This window comes from Lithobates pipiens, unplaced genomic scaffold (genome assembly GCF_037356315.1).
Source record: "Lithobates pipiens isolate NorthernLeopardFrog02 unplaced genomic scaffold, aLitPip1_a1.2 Scaffold_28, whole genome shotgun sequence".
Lineage (NCBI taxonomy): Eukaryota > Metazoa > Chordata > Amphibia > Anura > Ranidae > Lithobates > Lithobates pipiens.
Genome location: NW_027507789.1, coordinates 153,844,717 through 153,859,614, shown reverse-complemented (window position 1 = coordinate 153,859,614; position 14,898 = coordinate 153,844,717). Strand labels below are relative to the sequence as shown.

Here is a 14,898-nt window from a genome sequence, read left to right as displayed (position 1 = left end):
GTCTCTCGATGTGCAAAACTGATAGAGACATACCCCAAGCGACTTGCAGCTGTAATCGCAGCAAAAGGTGGCTCTACAAAGTATTAACGCAAGGGGGCTGAATAATTTTGCACGCCCCACTTTTCATTTTTTTTATTAGTGTTTCAAAAATCCAATAGATTTCGTTCCACTTCACAATTTGTGTCCCACTTGTTGGTGATTCTTCACAAAAAATAATTTTTTTTATATCTTTATGTTTGAAGCCTGAAATGTGGCAAAAGGTTGAAAAGTTCAAGGGGGCTGAATACTTTCGCAAGGCACTGTAAGATCCACCTGATAAAGGGGCATTTACGTCAGTACATTTTAATTCATACATCCACCTAATCCACATACAAGCTGTTAATTGCTTTACTTTTAGCGTGGATCTCTTCTTGTGTATGTACTACAATTTATTCCAAATCATTTTTTTAATGAATGCAAGGCTTCCATTGTTTGGTGAAGAGGCGAGTGGATGACATCACAAGCCCGACCTCAGTTAATCAGAGGACACTATGTATTCATTCAGAAAATACAAAGCTTCCTATGAATGGCTGGACAGCGCAATGAGCCTGAACAGCTGTAGTAATGGCTGCTTAACCACTTAAGCCCCGGACCATTTTGCAGACCAGAGCGCTTTTTGCGATTCGGCACTGTGCCGCTTTAACTGACAACTCCATGGTCGTGCAGTGTCTCCCAAACAAAATTGACGTCCTTTTTCCCTACCAATAGAGCTTTCTTTCGGTGGTATTTGATCACCTCTGCAGTTTATTTTATGCGCCATAAACAAAAATTTTTTTGCTATAATAAAATTCCCCCAAAAATGTAAAAAAACATTTTTCCCCCCTCACTTTAGGCCAATACGTATTCCTCTACATATTTTTTTTTGGGGGGGGGGGCCCAATAAACGTTTGGTTTGCACAAAAGTTATAGCGCTTACAAAATAGGGGATAGATTTATGGCATTTTTATTAATATTTTTTTTTTTTTACTAGTAACGGCAGCGATCAGTGATTTTTATTGTGACTGCGACATTATGGCGGACACATCGGACATTTTGACACATTTTTGGGACCATTGTCATTTACACAGCAATCAGTGCTATACAAATGCACCAATTCTTGTGTAAATGACACTGGCAATGAAGGGATTAACCACTAGGTGGCAGTGTAGGGGTTAAGTGTGTCCTGGGGCGTGTTGCTGTTGGGGGCGTGGCTGTGTTCCAATGACAAGGAGCAGAGATCAGTGACACTGTTGCTAGGCAGAACGGGTAGATGCTTGTTTACTTTAGCATCTCCCCGTTCTTCCCCGTGAGACGATCGCGGGTATCCACACGTGATGGCACGGAGCAAATTTAAAGGGATGTACCTGTACGCCCATTTGCCTGTCCATGCCATTCTGCTGACGTACATCAGCGTGCGGTGTTCAGGAAGTGGTTAATTGAAACAAAATTCAAATCTTGTGCAGTTCCCCCCTTCCTGCCGCCAGCCATATAACCAAGTGTTGCGGACGGGGCACAGTAATGTACCCTTTTTAGGAGGACAAAGACAAATAAGTATTAGCAGGCTCCCTGTAAATAAGGGCAAAAGCCCTATTCACAGCAGCAGAGGTCCTCAGAAGACCCTTTGGTTCACCACAGGAACACATGGGAATCCAGAGTATGTGTCTCACCTCTAGTTTTTGCTCCACTGGTGAGCATTCCCTCCTAAGGGGTCTTCTGGGGCAGGATTCAATCAGATGGGTGCACCACGGCCATGGGGACCTGTAAAGCACTCTGCAACTACCTCACGAGTTACACATAACCTAGGCAAGAGCCGACAGCAGAGTTCAATACCAAATTTACATGCATACCTTTTTTTGCAGGACTCAGGTGATTTTAGTCGAGTCACAAAGTCACTGTCCATTTTCTCCACATTCCCCTGAGACCAGGGTTAAGATCTAGATAATGTACACCTTGGGGGAGGGTTCTTAATGCCGTTGGCTCATAGGAAGTGGGAAGAATAATGAGTGGTTTAATTTAGCCCACAGGCAGGCTGGCCCTAGATCGAGTAATGACAGCACTAGAAAAAAAAGCCCCAAACATTCCAACTGCATGATAAAGGATCAGAAATCCTAGCAATATTTCACATTGTAGCGTCTTTGGGGTGTTCTGTGCATATTTATAATACAGCCAAGATGGTTTCACAGCAGAAAGCACAGCATTGAAGTCAAACAAGACAAGGTCAGCCCTACATGCTGCAGTGGCATCACAATTTTCCACACAGACCAATACACATTGCATTGTGGCTCACCTTCACCCACTGGTCTGAGGTCACTCCTTCAAGCACAACTGTCATCTCTGGCTTGTCCATAAGTAATCTTAACTTAGCAGAGGCCGGGGATTCACTGGTGCAGATGCTGATCGGTACCATCCACTGAGGACTCTCCTCACCTGAGCGAGGGCAATAGGAGGATGTTATATGGAGAGAAGGGCTGGAGGCTTACCCGCCAACCTATCGTCGGGAGAATAAAGGAGATAAGAGAAATAGGAAGAAAGAAAGGTAGGATAGCTTTGAGCTGCTCCAGAAAAGCACAAGAGAGACTATAATGACAGCATTGTGCCTATAAAAGCACAATATTGTGTGCAACCTGGGATCAGGTCACTCAATGACTGCAGACCACTAATGGGGTCACTCAAAGCCCAGAGGTGGCCACTCAAAAAGCATAGCAGGCCTGGAAAGTCTTACCATGGTGAGGACCACTGGCACAAAATTTCTTCTGAGACAGCGTTAAGATTCTGGAGTCTTCCTTCTGAAAGGAAAGTTCACAGGGATTGAGTTAGTATATGGTTGTCCAAGTACTTAGTGTTTTGCAACCAAAAGAAATAGGACATTTAGGCTGGGTTCACACTGCTGCGATGCGGGAATGCTGCGAATCCACTGCGGATTCCTGAATCGCATGCCTCCCGGCGGCAGTTCACACTGCCCTATGCAAACGGCTGGGAGTATCAGTTAAAAGTTAATGACACCCCCAGATGAGTTCGCATATCGCAGTGCGATCTGCAAACTCGGACAAGAATTGGATCGCATGGTGTGAACACCCATGCGATCCGATTCTCCTGCGAACCAAAAAAAGGGTCCTGTGCGAGTTTGGGCAGGGTGCGATGCGAATTCAGCCATACTAGCTGTATGGCTGAACTCGCATCGCACAAGAGATCGGATGTGATTTGCACTGCAGTGCGGTGCGAATCCCATCCGATCTCATCACCACAGCAGTGTGAACCCAGCCTAAAGAAAAGAAATCTATTAAAAAATGACTTGGACAGCTAAAGTACCTGTTCTGACTCCACGTATATTAAGGGGAAACCCATCTGTTTGGTCCAGGTGCTCATAACAGCAGCGATTGGCTTCCCACTGGCCTGCTCTAGAGATTCCCATAGATCCTCTGCAGAAAAGAGTACTCAGTTTACATCTGTGCCAGAGGAAGCTGAGAGGAAGGGAAAAGGGAAGGTAGGTTTGGGCGGTGGCATCACAACCATCACAAACAGGGTAAAAAAACAATACAGTGATTAGGAGTACCTGTGGCAGCATTCTTTTCCTGGAATTTAATGAGGTATTGATTCATGCCCTTACGGAAATCCTGTACAGATGAGTAAAAAAAAAAAGGAAAAAAGAAAAGATGAAGTTTGGCTGGGCTTGTAGAAGTCACTTTTCAGCTATTTGCCTTCTGCTTATTTCAGCAGCTACTGTTTGAGAAACCATGTGTGCAGCATTAGAAGAATTACAATACAAAAAAATTGCTGGTAATGACAAACAGCTGACTTGATTATTAAACTCTTCAGCTCCAGAAGATTTAACCCCCCCCTCATGACCAGGCCATGTTTTGCAATTCTGCACTGTTACTTTACCCGCTTCCCATTCCACGTATAGTAATATGACAGCCGCAAGGTGGCTCTCATCCTGGGAAGCTGTGATATGACGTCCTCAGCTTCCCGGCCGTCTAGGAGGCACGCACAGCCAGTCACTCGGGAGCCAACGCACGCGCCGGGTGTCTGCTGGCCTTCCGCGACTGCTTGTCACAGAGCAGGGACGTGCGTCAGGACGTGGATCTATATGTGTTTACACATACAATCAGGGGAGAGGAGACAATGTGTTCTTTGTATACAGGAACACCAATGGGTCACCTCCCCCGGTCAGTCCAGTCCCCCCCCTCCTCCACAGTTAGAATCACTCCCTAGGTAACACATTTAGCCCCTTGATCGTCCTAGTGTTAACCCCTTCCCTGCCAGTGACATTTATACAGTAATAAGTGCATATTTATAGCACTGATCGCTGTATAATTGTCAATGGTCCCAATTTGTCCTCTGCAATATAACAGTACTGGCAAAAGAATAAATTAAAAAAAATAAAAAAATCACAGATCGCCACCACATTACTAGTAAAAAAAAAAAAAAAGGCCATAAATCTAGCCCCTATTTTGTAGGCGCTATAACTTTTGTGCAAACCAATCAATATACGCTTGAGATTTTTTTTTTACCAAAAATATGTGGAAGAATAAATATCGCCCTAAACTGAGGAAGAATATATATTTTTTTTAAATTGGGATATTTACTATAGCAAAAAGTATTGTGTTTTTTCAAAATTGTCGCTTTTTGTTTAAACCGCAAAAAATAAAGACTGCAGAGGTGATCAAATACCACCAAAAGAAAGCTATTTGAGGGGAAATCATATAGGTAAAGTGTTGCATGATCGCGCAATTGTAATTCAAAATGTGCGCTGAAAACTGGTCTGGACAGGAACGGGGTGAAAATGCCCGGTAAGTGGTTAACTGACAATTGCAGGGACGTGCAACATTGGACCCAAATAAAATGTATGTCCTTTTTTCCCCACAAATAGAGCTTTCTTTTGGTGGTAATTGATCACCTCTGCGTTATTTTTAGCGCTATAAACAAAAAAAGACCGACAATTTTGAAAAAAAAATAATTATATTTGCTATCTGCTATAAAACACATCCAAGTAAACAAAAAAAATCTAATTTCTTCATCAATTTAGGCCAATATGTATTCTGCCATGTTTTTGGTATATAAAAAAAAATAAAAAAATAAAATTTCCAATAAGCGTTGATTTTGATTGGTTTGCGCAAAAGTATGTGTATAGCAACTACAAACTATGGGGTATATTTATGGAATTTTCATCTTTTAATTTTTATTTTTTTACTAGTAATGACGGCAATCAATGATTTTTAACGGCACTGCGACATTGCGACTGACAAATCTCACACCGACACCAATACAGTGATCAGTACCAAAAAAATAAAAATAAACTGTCACTGTACTAATAACACTGGCAGGGAAGGGGGTTAACAGGCGATCACAGAATTAAATGTGTTCCCTGGGAGTGCTAGCCAACTGTGGGGGGTCCTTTGACTGGGGGAAGACAGATCTCCATCTTCCCTTCTGACAGAACAGCCATCTGCCTTGTTTACATAGGCAGACCGCCGTTCTGTCTGCCTCAGGAACAGCCCACTGATTGGCTACCGCTGTGTCCAATCACAGCGGGAGCGGGTCGCTGGTGGCGGACCCCAGACGTGCCAATCGTAATCATGTACAGATACACGATTTCATGCTGAAGGGTCTCTCTGCTGCAGTAAATATATGTGGGGCGGTCCGGAAGCGGTTAAAGCACACCTGTCAAGAAAAATTACCTTGGCTGCAAATGCAGCTGACCTAAAAAAATGCAAGTTGAAAGTTTGTCACTGGCTTCCGAGTCACAGACATGGAAAACTTGTCAGGAAGAAAAGTTGGAGCTCCTGATCTGCATGCATTTTCTGTGTCTAGGACTAAAAATACTGAAGTTAAGATGGCCACAGACAAACCAAAATTTGGCAGTTCAGCAGGGACTGGTTGCGTTTCCACCAGTGTGTGGCCATTCTAATCAATTTTTACTGATGGAGAATGTTGGAAAATTGTCCTCAACTAGCAGCTGGAGCCAACGATCAGTGCATTTTGAAAGCTGCAGGAGCTGCTGTGAATACAAAGCACTGAAATCATTTGTACAAAGAGGGAGCTGAATATCGCAGACTCTTGGGCATTCCAGTTCACTAGGTTGAAGCACGCTGCCCATGCTCAATTTGAGACAGGGCCTGTCTCTCTTGTCAACTCGAAATTTGGAAAGACTCCTTGCTGACCTCAATCATACAAAACGGATCTCTATTATTACCGAGATATTATCCCAGACCTTACAGAGGAACATTGGGAGGAAGTACTGACCACCTGTCCACAGTAATTTCAGCTAGACACACCTTAGATACCTACACCAAATGTACTATACTGCGATGAGGTTACTGTATATAAAATGGGGCGAAAAGACAACCCCACATGTCATAAGTGCCTAGGGCTCATTTTTTCATATGGTCTGGAACTAATAGAATACGCCCATTATGGTGACAAGTAACGCAATTCATTGCGGATACTGTTGATCTCCCAAACATTTGTAGCCTGTTGCTGGGCCTACTGGGTATCAGAGGATGAAGTTATGAGTAATAACATGAGAACACTCTTAAAATTACTGCTATACTATGTTAGAAAGTTGATTGTCCTTAACTGGATTAAGAGAGACTATTTCACGCTAACTGCCTGGAAAAGTCTAGTTAATACCAATGTCACATTATATAAAATGACTTACGAGTCAAGGGGCTGTCCTAAGAACGTTAAAGTTCAGGGAAGCTAGATCTAAGGAAAATGTGCAATCTGACACTTAAGAAAAACCTCTAATGACAGTGCGGGGGGGGGGATGGTTACACTTTGAACAAAATGACTGCAGGATCATAGTAGTAGGTGGAGAACAGCATGCGGCACTCTAGATTTATGGAATGAGGTTACCTCCAGTTTATTAATCTGTTACTGAAATATGGAAAGGATATCGTTTATGTATGTGAAGCACATGGTAAGATTGATGCTTTGATTAAAAAAAAAAAAAAAAAAAAAAAAAAAAGAAAAAGAAAAAAAAAAATAAGAGCCGAATGTATATTTAAATGATATCAGAGACTGAAAATCTTGTACTACTGCACTATTATATATACTGTACATGCTATAAACGCACCCAACTTTCTGCATTGACTTGCATCTACATTTGGCAAATTAAACCCTTAAAAAAAAAAAAAAAAATGAATACAAAAAGCACTGGCGGAGGAAGATTCCTCCATCCACCTAGTTAGTGAAGAATAAGGAATCTTTTCAGAGAGTTGAACAGAAAAAAAAAAAAAACACACACATGAACATGGCCAGCTTTAGGCCCCTTTCACACTGGGCCGTTTTTCAGGCTTGACAGCGCTAAAAATAGCACCTGAAAAAATCTGGCCCCTTTCACTCCAGTGTGAAAGCCCTCCGGCTTTCACACTGGAGCGGTGCAGTAGCAGGACGGTGAAAAAAGTCCTGTTAGCCGCATCTTTGGAGCGGTGTATTCACCGCTCCTACCCACTGAAATCAATGGGGCAGCGTGGCTATAGCACCGGCAAAGCGCCGCTGCAGTGGCGCTTTGCGGGTGGTTTTAACCCTTTTTCGGCCACTAGTGGGGGTTAAAACCACCCCGCTAGCGGCCGCATACCACCGCTAAAACAATGGCAAAGTGGCACTAAAAATAGCGCCGCTTTACCGCCGATGCCACTCCTGCCCCAGTGTGAAAGGGGCCTTAGTGTCAGCATGAGAGTCAGCCACGTAGCAATTTTAGAAAGTCAGCAATGGCAACCACTTTAAATCTCCAGCATTTTACCTCATCTCCAATGTAGTCATGGAGCATACGGATCACTGATGCACCTTTGCTGTATGATATGGCATCAAATATTTCATCCACTTCAGAGGGGTGTCCCACACTGACCTAGACACAAAAAGTAAATATAGAAGGAAAGATGTTAATATATAGGGGACACATAGCCTAACAAACCACACAATTAAAATTATTAATATATAAATATATATATATATATATATATATATATATATATATATATATATATATATATATATATATATATATATATATATATATATATATATATATATATATATATATATTATAATATATATATATAGTTTTTGCGGTTTTAAAACAGCACAAAACCGAAGGCACATATTGATAACATTTTTGAAAAATAAAAATAGTCTGAAAACTGCCTTTATACTATTACTATGCCACATACCATGTCTGCATTTCCCTCTGCTTTCTCCTTAAAGGAGTTGTAAAGGCAGAAGGTTTTTTTTATCTTAATGCATTAGCATAAAAAAACCTGTGTGTGCAGAAGCCTCCCTAGCAACCCCCCCCCCCCCCCCCAATTACTTACCTGAGCCCCATCTCTCTCCAGTGATGTCCACGAGTGTCTAAGCTGTCCAGGACACTCCTCCTGATTGGCTTAGACACAGGAGTCAGTCAGCCAGCCAATCAGGGGCGGGGCCAGGTCAGGGTTCCATGAAGAAGTATGACACGTTTGTTATTTATTTTTAACGAGACTTTACAATCACTTTAATTAGGAACATAGCTATTAGGAATTTCAACTAACAGGACAGGGCTAAGGAAGACTTTTGGACATTAACCAGTTCCTGTCTGGCCTATAAACAACTGACAGCCACGTGCTGTGTGGAGTCATAGGATGTCCTCCCCAAATGCGCAGCGACGGAATCGTCACCCATTATTATTTTATTTTTTTTAAATACCGTCACCAGCCTTGATCAGCCCCTAATCAGTTATATGATTCTTTACTGCACTGGTGACTGCAATTTCTTCATTTTCCAAAAAAATTTGATGAAATTACAGCTAAATACCCTGGACTGTCTACCTTCCAAAAAGAGGTAATTTGAGGGATATTTGTACTGTCCTGTCATTTTTAGGCCTCAAGAAATTAGATCAATTAGACCAAATATACAGTGATTTGGGTTATTTTCAAAGAAATGTAGCAGAATACAGTTTGGACTAAAATTATGAAGAAAGATTATGTATTTGTATAACAAACGAAGAAAAATGCATTTTAGTGCTTAGAATAAGAAGTAGGTGAAGCCTCTTTCAACTAACATGCCATATTCCGCTCCCATTGTGTTTAGCTGGTAAGTGGGCATGGATGGAGGGAGGGGGCTGTCATTTACAACTGTGTATATGCCCACATGTGCGAATCTATAGTCACATGTGATCAGAGAAGGAATGCTAAGCATAGAAAAACTGTAAACTGAACATGTGTACTAGCTGCCAACGCTGCTCTGCATAATCCCCCCTGCACTGGGGACATGGAGTCGCCTCTGCCTCTCTCTCACCCGGTTGTGATAGCTTGCGCTGCTCAGCCGGGGTCCCACTGTGCATGCGTGAGCTGTGCTGCACACTGTGAATGGTCCTGCAGTCTTCTGGGACCTGTCCCAGAAGATTGGAGGGAGGGAGATTGAGAACCTCCATTAAAACCAGGTACCCGCACCCCAAAAAAGTGTTAATTGGTGAAGAGGGAGGAGAGGCCTTAAAGCAGAACTTCCCTTTGAGTTGAGCTTGACTTTAAGAATAAATTAGCAGAGTTCATGCCAACCCGGTGGAATGCTTTGTCTGCATCAGTTGAGCGTAAAAAGGAGTGGAGTTTTAGAATGTGTAGCTTACCGAGTCAAACTCAAGGTTCTTACTGTATTGACCCTTACACTCTACACGGGTATGAACCTTGCTTGGTCAAGATCAATCAGTTCTTGTGAATATGGTAAATACAGGAGGATATTTTAGTAAAACTTTTCAATCCAATGTTAGAGCAATCGTTAACACAGTCGCTGAGGCCTATTACAGAAATTGGCAGCAAGAGTGTCTCATTGGGAAGGTTATTCAAACAAGCAGGGAGTTGAAGACTTGTAAACCTGAAAAGTAGCTTATGCTGAAGTTTTTATTTAATGAGGGTAAAATCGGTAATGCATAGGCTATTGCAGGTGTGAAGGGTCATTAGCCCCTTGGTCTATTCCATTTGATTGGTTCCTGGTCATGCTCAGGGGTTCATACACAAAATATGTGAATATGAAAAACAGAAGATGCTGTACTAGGTAGAGCTGCACCATAAACCATGATCTCCATTCACCCCCCCTGACATCTCTCCTGCTGAGAGTAGGGATTCTTTCATATATAAGAAGTGAAGATTATCTGCTCACTCAGCTGTCAAAAGAAAGCATCTGGGGCAATCTGCCAAGTGTAGAACTTGAAACATTGTAACTAAACTTCTTAGATCAAAGGGAAAGAACTTCTTGTGTAAACAAATAATCTGGGCAGTCTGCCAAGCTTTCAAATGTGTGTAAATGCAGGAAGTTTAACCACTTAAAGTCTGAATCTTTTTCTAACAATTCTAAGTTAAAATCAATATTTTTTGCTAAAAATTACTTGGAACGAACACACACACACACACACACACACACACACACACACACACACACACACACACACACACACACATAAAAAAAAGACCCTAGGGAATAAAATGGCAATTGCTGCAATATTTTATGTCACACTGTATTTGCCCAGCAGTCTTTCAAATGCAATTTTTTGAGAAAAAATACACTTCAATAAATAAAAATAAAAAAAACGAAACGGTAAAAAATTTTTTGTTTGTTTTAATGTGAAAGATGTTAGGCCGCGAGAATTGTGAGAGAATCGTGATCTATCTTCTAAGCAAAAAAATCATGATTCTCATTTTAGCCAGAATCGTGCAACTCTAGTACTAGGGCTTTCGACCGTTGCGCTCTTATCGATTTTCCACTGTATGTTTTGTTGATGTTCTTTTGTACTTATGTGCCATCATGACATTTTGGCTTGTCTAAGAAGTTCCTATCTTTAGGAGAAAGATTGTAGAGCGGAGTTGCAAAGGTAGGTTTTCTACATTAGAAGAGGTAGTGCTTGAGTGGAAAGGATTGCAAAGATTCAAAGTTTCAGCTTAGATGCCACTTAGTGAAGGTTTGTTTGAGGGTTAGTTCTAGGCATTTGACACTATCAAAAGTTTTAATTTGTACAGTATAGATGTATTAGAATTACCCTGCAAAACACTTACAGGTCTTTCAAAGGACAACACTATGTGTCAGCTAGAGTGTGACCGGTAGCCTGAAATTGTGGATCAGAGATGATTGAGCAGTCAGCTTGATTATGTTGCTTATGGGCAAGTATTAACATGCCGGAGGTAGAAGTGTGGTCCAAAAAAATAATAATAATCACAATAGTAGCTTTGCATAAAGAGGATAAAATGTTGTGATTGAAGAGGTGGATTATTGGGGTGTAGGATGGGTATACAGAGAGTCTCGATGTGGGTAAATGGTTCACCAGGTATCAATGAAGAAAAGATTATGCAGCGTAGTTTTAATTGAGCATGCAGGTAACTATGCCCCTGAAGTTGTAAAGCATAATGAGAAGGTGCATATGACTTGAGTATACTTTGGGGAGTGGGGGAGTGGCTGGGGAGGATTAAAGGTTAAGTCCACAGGCCTGCGCTCATTCAGCTGGGCTTCTCCTCTGGGTCACAGGGGTGAAATCAGTTTTTCACTCCTGTGAGGCGTTTTCAGCAAAGAGCAGTCTGAAGTCTGCTCTCTGCTGATGTCACCAAGATCAGTCCAGGCACCATGTCATCCCGACTTCAGAAGTCTATCTGCCAGGTGCCTGGACTGATGGCAGTCTCAGCCTCTCAGCGAGCCACTGAGATGGCCGCTCCCCGCCCGTCCACAGTTCGGTGCTCCAATCAGCGTGGTGGAGCAGAGCAGGAGATCTGCTGATTGACATAGGGAGTGGTGAGATAGCTCAGTTCTCAGTGAAGAGGCAACGGGGACAGCTGTAGCATCGCACCGAATGTGCATCCACCTAGGCAAGTATGATTGGCCAAAAAAAAACCTTCATTACAGAGGGCAATGTCTTAACAGTAAGGTAGCTACCCGCATACACAAACCTGAAGGCACCAAGGAGGGTTCAGATTTGTAAAGGAAGGTTTGAGCAGACCCTGCATAGTGAAGGAGTTCCCCTTATACTATATAACTTAAAGCGGAATTAATCCCATCAATTTAACAGTTTCCTAAGAGAGTTGCATTCATTCACCATGGCAACTACAAATCAAACAGAGGCAAAGATGTCAGGTTCCTTGGCTGTAAAAGAGGAGAACTTAGATCCACTTAAAGGCCACTAACGGTGCAAGCAGGTCCCAAAGTCTACTCAGGGAAGTTGCCAGCTACAAGGCAGTTGAAAATGGAGAGCAGCTGATGGCGTGTCAACATTCCTATATTATACAAATGGAGAGAACCCTCATAGGGGGACTTTTTAGGCACCAAGTCAGAATACATAAGTAAAAAAAAAAAAAAAAAAAAAAAAAAAAAAAGATTGGAAAGGTTATCAAAAGTTTACAGATTCTTTATGGTTACACAAATTACAAAAAACTGACAATACAAGTTAAAAATAGGCTGGGTACTAGGACTAGATGCAGTATAGTGGCAAAAAGCCCCCGAACAAAAATGGAAAATACCCAACGCATTTCGAAAATGGATTTTCTTCAGGGGTGCATAAGCATCAGCTAAAAGGGAACACTATGCTTTCTATAACAAGAAAAATTACATTTAAAATGATGTACAGAGTAAGAGGATATAGTATTCAACATGATTAAACCATGTTTATCTGTACCTTTTGAGATGGTAAATGCGGCTAGAGAAAATACCCAAAATGTTAAAATAAGCTGCAAATTGTCCTCTGAGTGTCACCAGGGGGCGCCAGGGGTCAGTGCCAGAGCAGTGATCCAAAGGGGTCAGACGGTTTCAGTATAAAAGTGAATGTCAATGAATATCGCGTTGGGTGTTTTCCAGCATCCAGTCCTAGTACCCAGACTATTTTTCACTTGGGCTTTCACACTGGGATCGCAGCTGAGGCCTTTTTTCAGGCGCTATTTTTAGCGCTAAAGCCCCTGAAAAAAGCCTCCAGTGTGAAAGGGGTCTTACTGCACTTAGAAGCACCTCCTATTTGTAGTAAAAAAATAAAAAAAAATCTGGGATTGATGGCTCCTGCATCTGTGATGCCCTGCCTATTTCCTGAAACTGAGGACCCAGGAATGGCCCACAAAAGATGATGCAGTAGGTCTGCACATGGCCTAAGCTGCAAATAAAAAGGAGGTTGCCAAAAGCAATAAAACACTCCTGGGTACAGGAAAAAGCAGACAACCACAGCTTCATTCTGTACTGGTAAAGTCTTCCGGGCCAGCCGGGAACTGGGTTTGGTGGCTATAAAACCTAGAGAGATTTAATGCCAATCTCAGCAGGGCAAGCACTAGCCAGGTAGAGCACTGCCAAGAAAACAGTCAAGTGCAGGCTGTTGCAGTGAAATGTGTAATTTTCAGGTACCCAAGATGACAGGGTATTTATTGGCCGACTGCACGCAAACAGGACATCCATACATGAGAAGTATTGACCCACAGAGTCTACCTCATTAGGACACTAAACTAATAAAGCAGGTACAGGGGTACAGCCATTGGAAGGTACTGGCCCATTTTCAATTTTTTCCTAGTCATCAATCCTCCTGTAAGTGGAAATATATGCACATGTACATGAAACTACTACATAAAGTCACTCAATGAAAAGAAGGAAGATTGCTTTAGAAACCATGAAAAGATTGCAATTGATGACATTTTGCATCCAAGGTTACACTTTGTAACGTGTTACACCCATATTCAGGGTGTAACATGATACAAATGCACCAGCCCCACTACCCCTGTCAAGGGGGACCTTCTCCACCCGCTTGTTGTCACAATCTTAAAAAAAACAAACAAAACAAAAAACACACATGGCCTGGCCGCATTATTTAGTTAGAGTTCTGTGAATGCAAAAATTACAAGTAACGTCCGCCTTTGCGGCTGTCCGCTTGTAGTTCTCAATGAACTACCATGGTGCTGTGGCATGCTGTTCTAGTTCATTAATTCTTCCCGTCAGTGTTAAACTGCCTGCCCGTACAAAGTTTCAGAAAGAGGGAAGTCCCTCAAAACATGTTAACCTTTTGAACTTTTTATCATAGCTTTTTGGATTTTTATCATCCCGCCAAGAGATGTGATGTATCTAGGTCTTGGAGATGTTGTAATATTTTGGCAAGCTTTGATGGACCTGTTGGGGAGTATAATTACCACCTTTTTTAATAAAAGAAATGTTTATGGTTTCTATTTCTACAAATGTTTGCAAGAAGAACAATGTATTACAAAATCTGCAGGGGATCAAAAAATGTCCCCACTGTAGATACTTTATAAGTTTGCTCACTTGCAGAGGAGTAAAGCATTTGATCCCCAAGCAAAACATGACTTGGTGGAGAAATCCTTGTTGGCAAGACTTTTCATGTAGTTGGTTACCAGGTTTGGACACATCTCAGGTGGGATTTTGGTCCACCCTTCTTTACAGATGATCTCTAAATCCTTAAAGTTTTTTTGGCAAGTTTCAGCTCCCTCCATAAATTTTCTATAGGATTAAGGTCTTGAGACTGGCTAGGCCACTCCATGACCCTAATATGCTTCTTCTTGAGCCCCTAACTTTGTTACTTTGGTGGCATGTTTTGGGTCATTCTCATGCTTGAAGACCCATCTTCAATGTTCTGGCTGAAGGCAGATTTACAATACATGGCCCTGTCCATTGGCCCTTCAATGCGGCAAAGTCGGCCTGTACCACTAGCAGAGAAACCTCCCCAAAGCACTTTTCTACCTCTGTGCTTGACTGTAGGTGTTCTTGGGTTCATGACCAGCATTTTTCTTCCTCCAAACACGGCGAGTCAAGTTAATGCCAAAGAGCTCAATTTTGGTCTCCTCTAACCACAGCACTTTCTCTTAATCCTTTTAGATGTCCATGGGCAAACTTAAGATGGGCCTGTACATGTGCCTTCTTGAGGAAGGGGTCCTTGTGGACACTGCA

At 42.1% G+C, this 14,898-nt stretch overlaps 1 protein-coding gene across 1 annotated transcript in view; it reads right to left on the bottom strand.

Annotated features, from left to right (window-relative positions):
- The window catches only part of NPEPPS (aminopeptidase puromycin sensitive), a 136,036-nt gene that overhangs the window by 39,281 nt on the left and 81,857 nt on the right, over nucleotides 1-14,898 (bottom strand). Inside the window, exons 11-15 of the mRNA XM_077459722.1 lie at nucleotides 7,763-7,867; nucleotides 3,572-3,632; nucleotides 3,328-3,437; nucleotides 2,741-2,804; nucleotides 2,306-2,445 (exon numbers count right to left, since the gene is read on the bottom strand). Of these exons, the coding sequence (XP_077315848.1) occupies nucleotides 2,306-2,445; nucleotides 2,741-2,804; nucleotides 3,328-3,437; nucleotides 3,572-3,632; nucleotides 7,763-7,867 (480 nt within the window). The remainder of the gene's footprint in view (nucleotides 1-2,305; nucleotides 2,446-2,740; nucleotides 2,805-3,327; nucleotides 3,438-3,571; nucleotides 3,633-7,762; nucleotides 7,868-14,898) is intronic.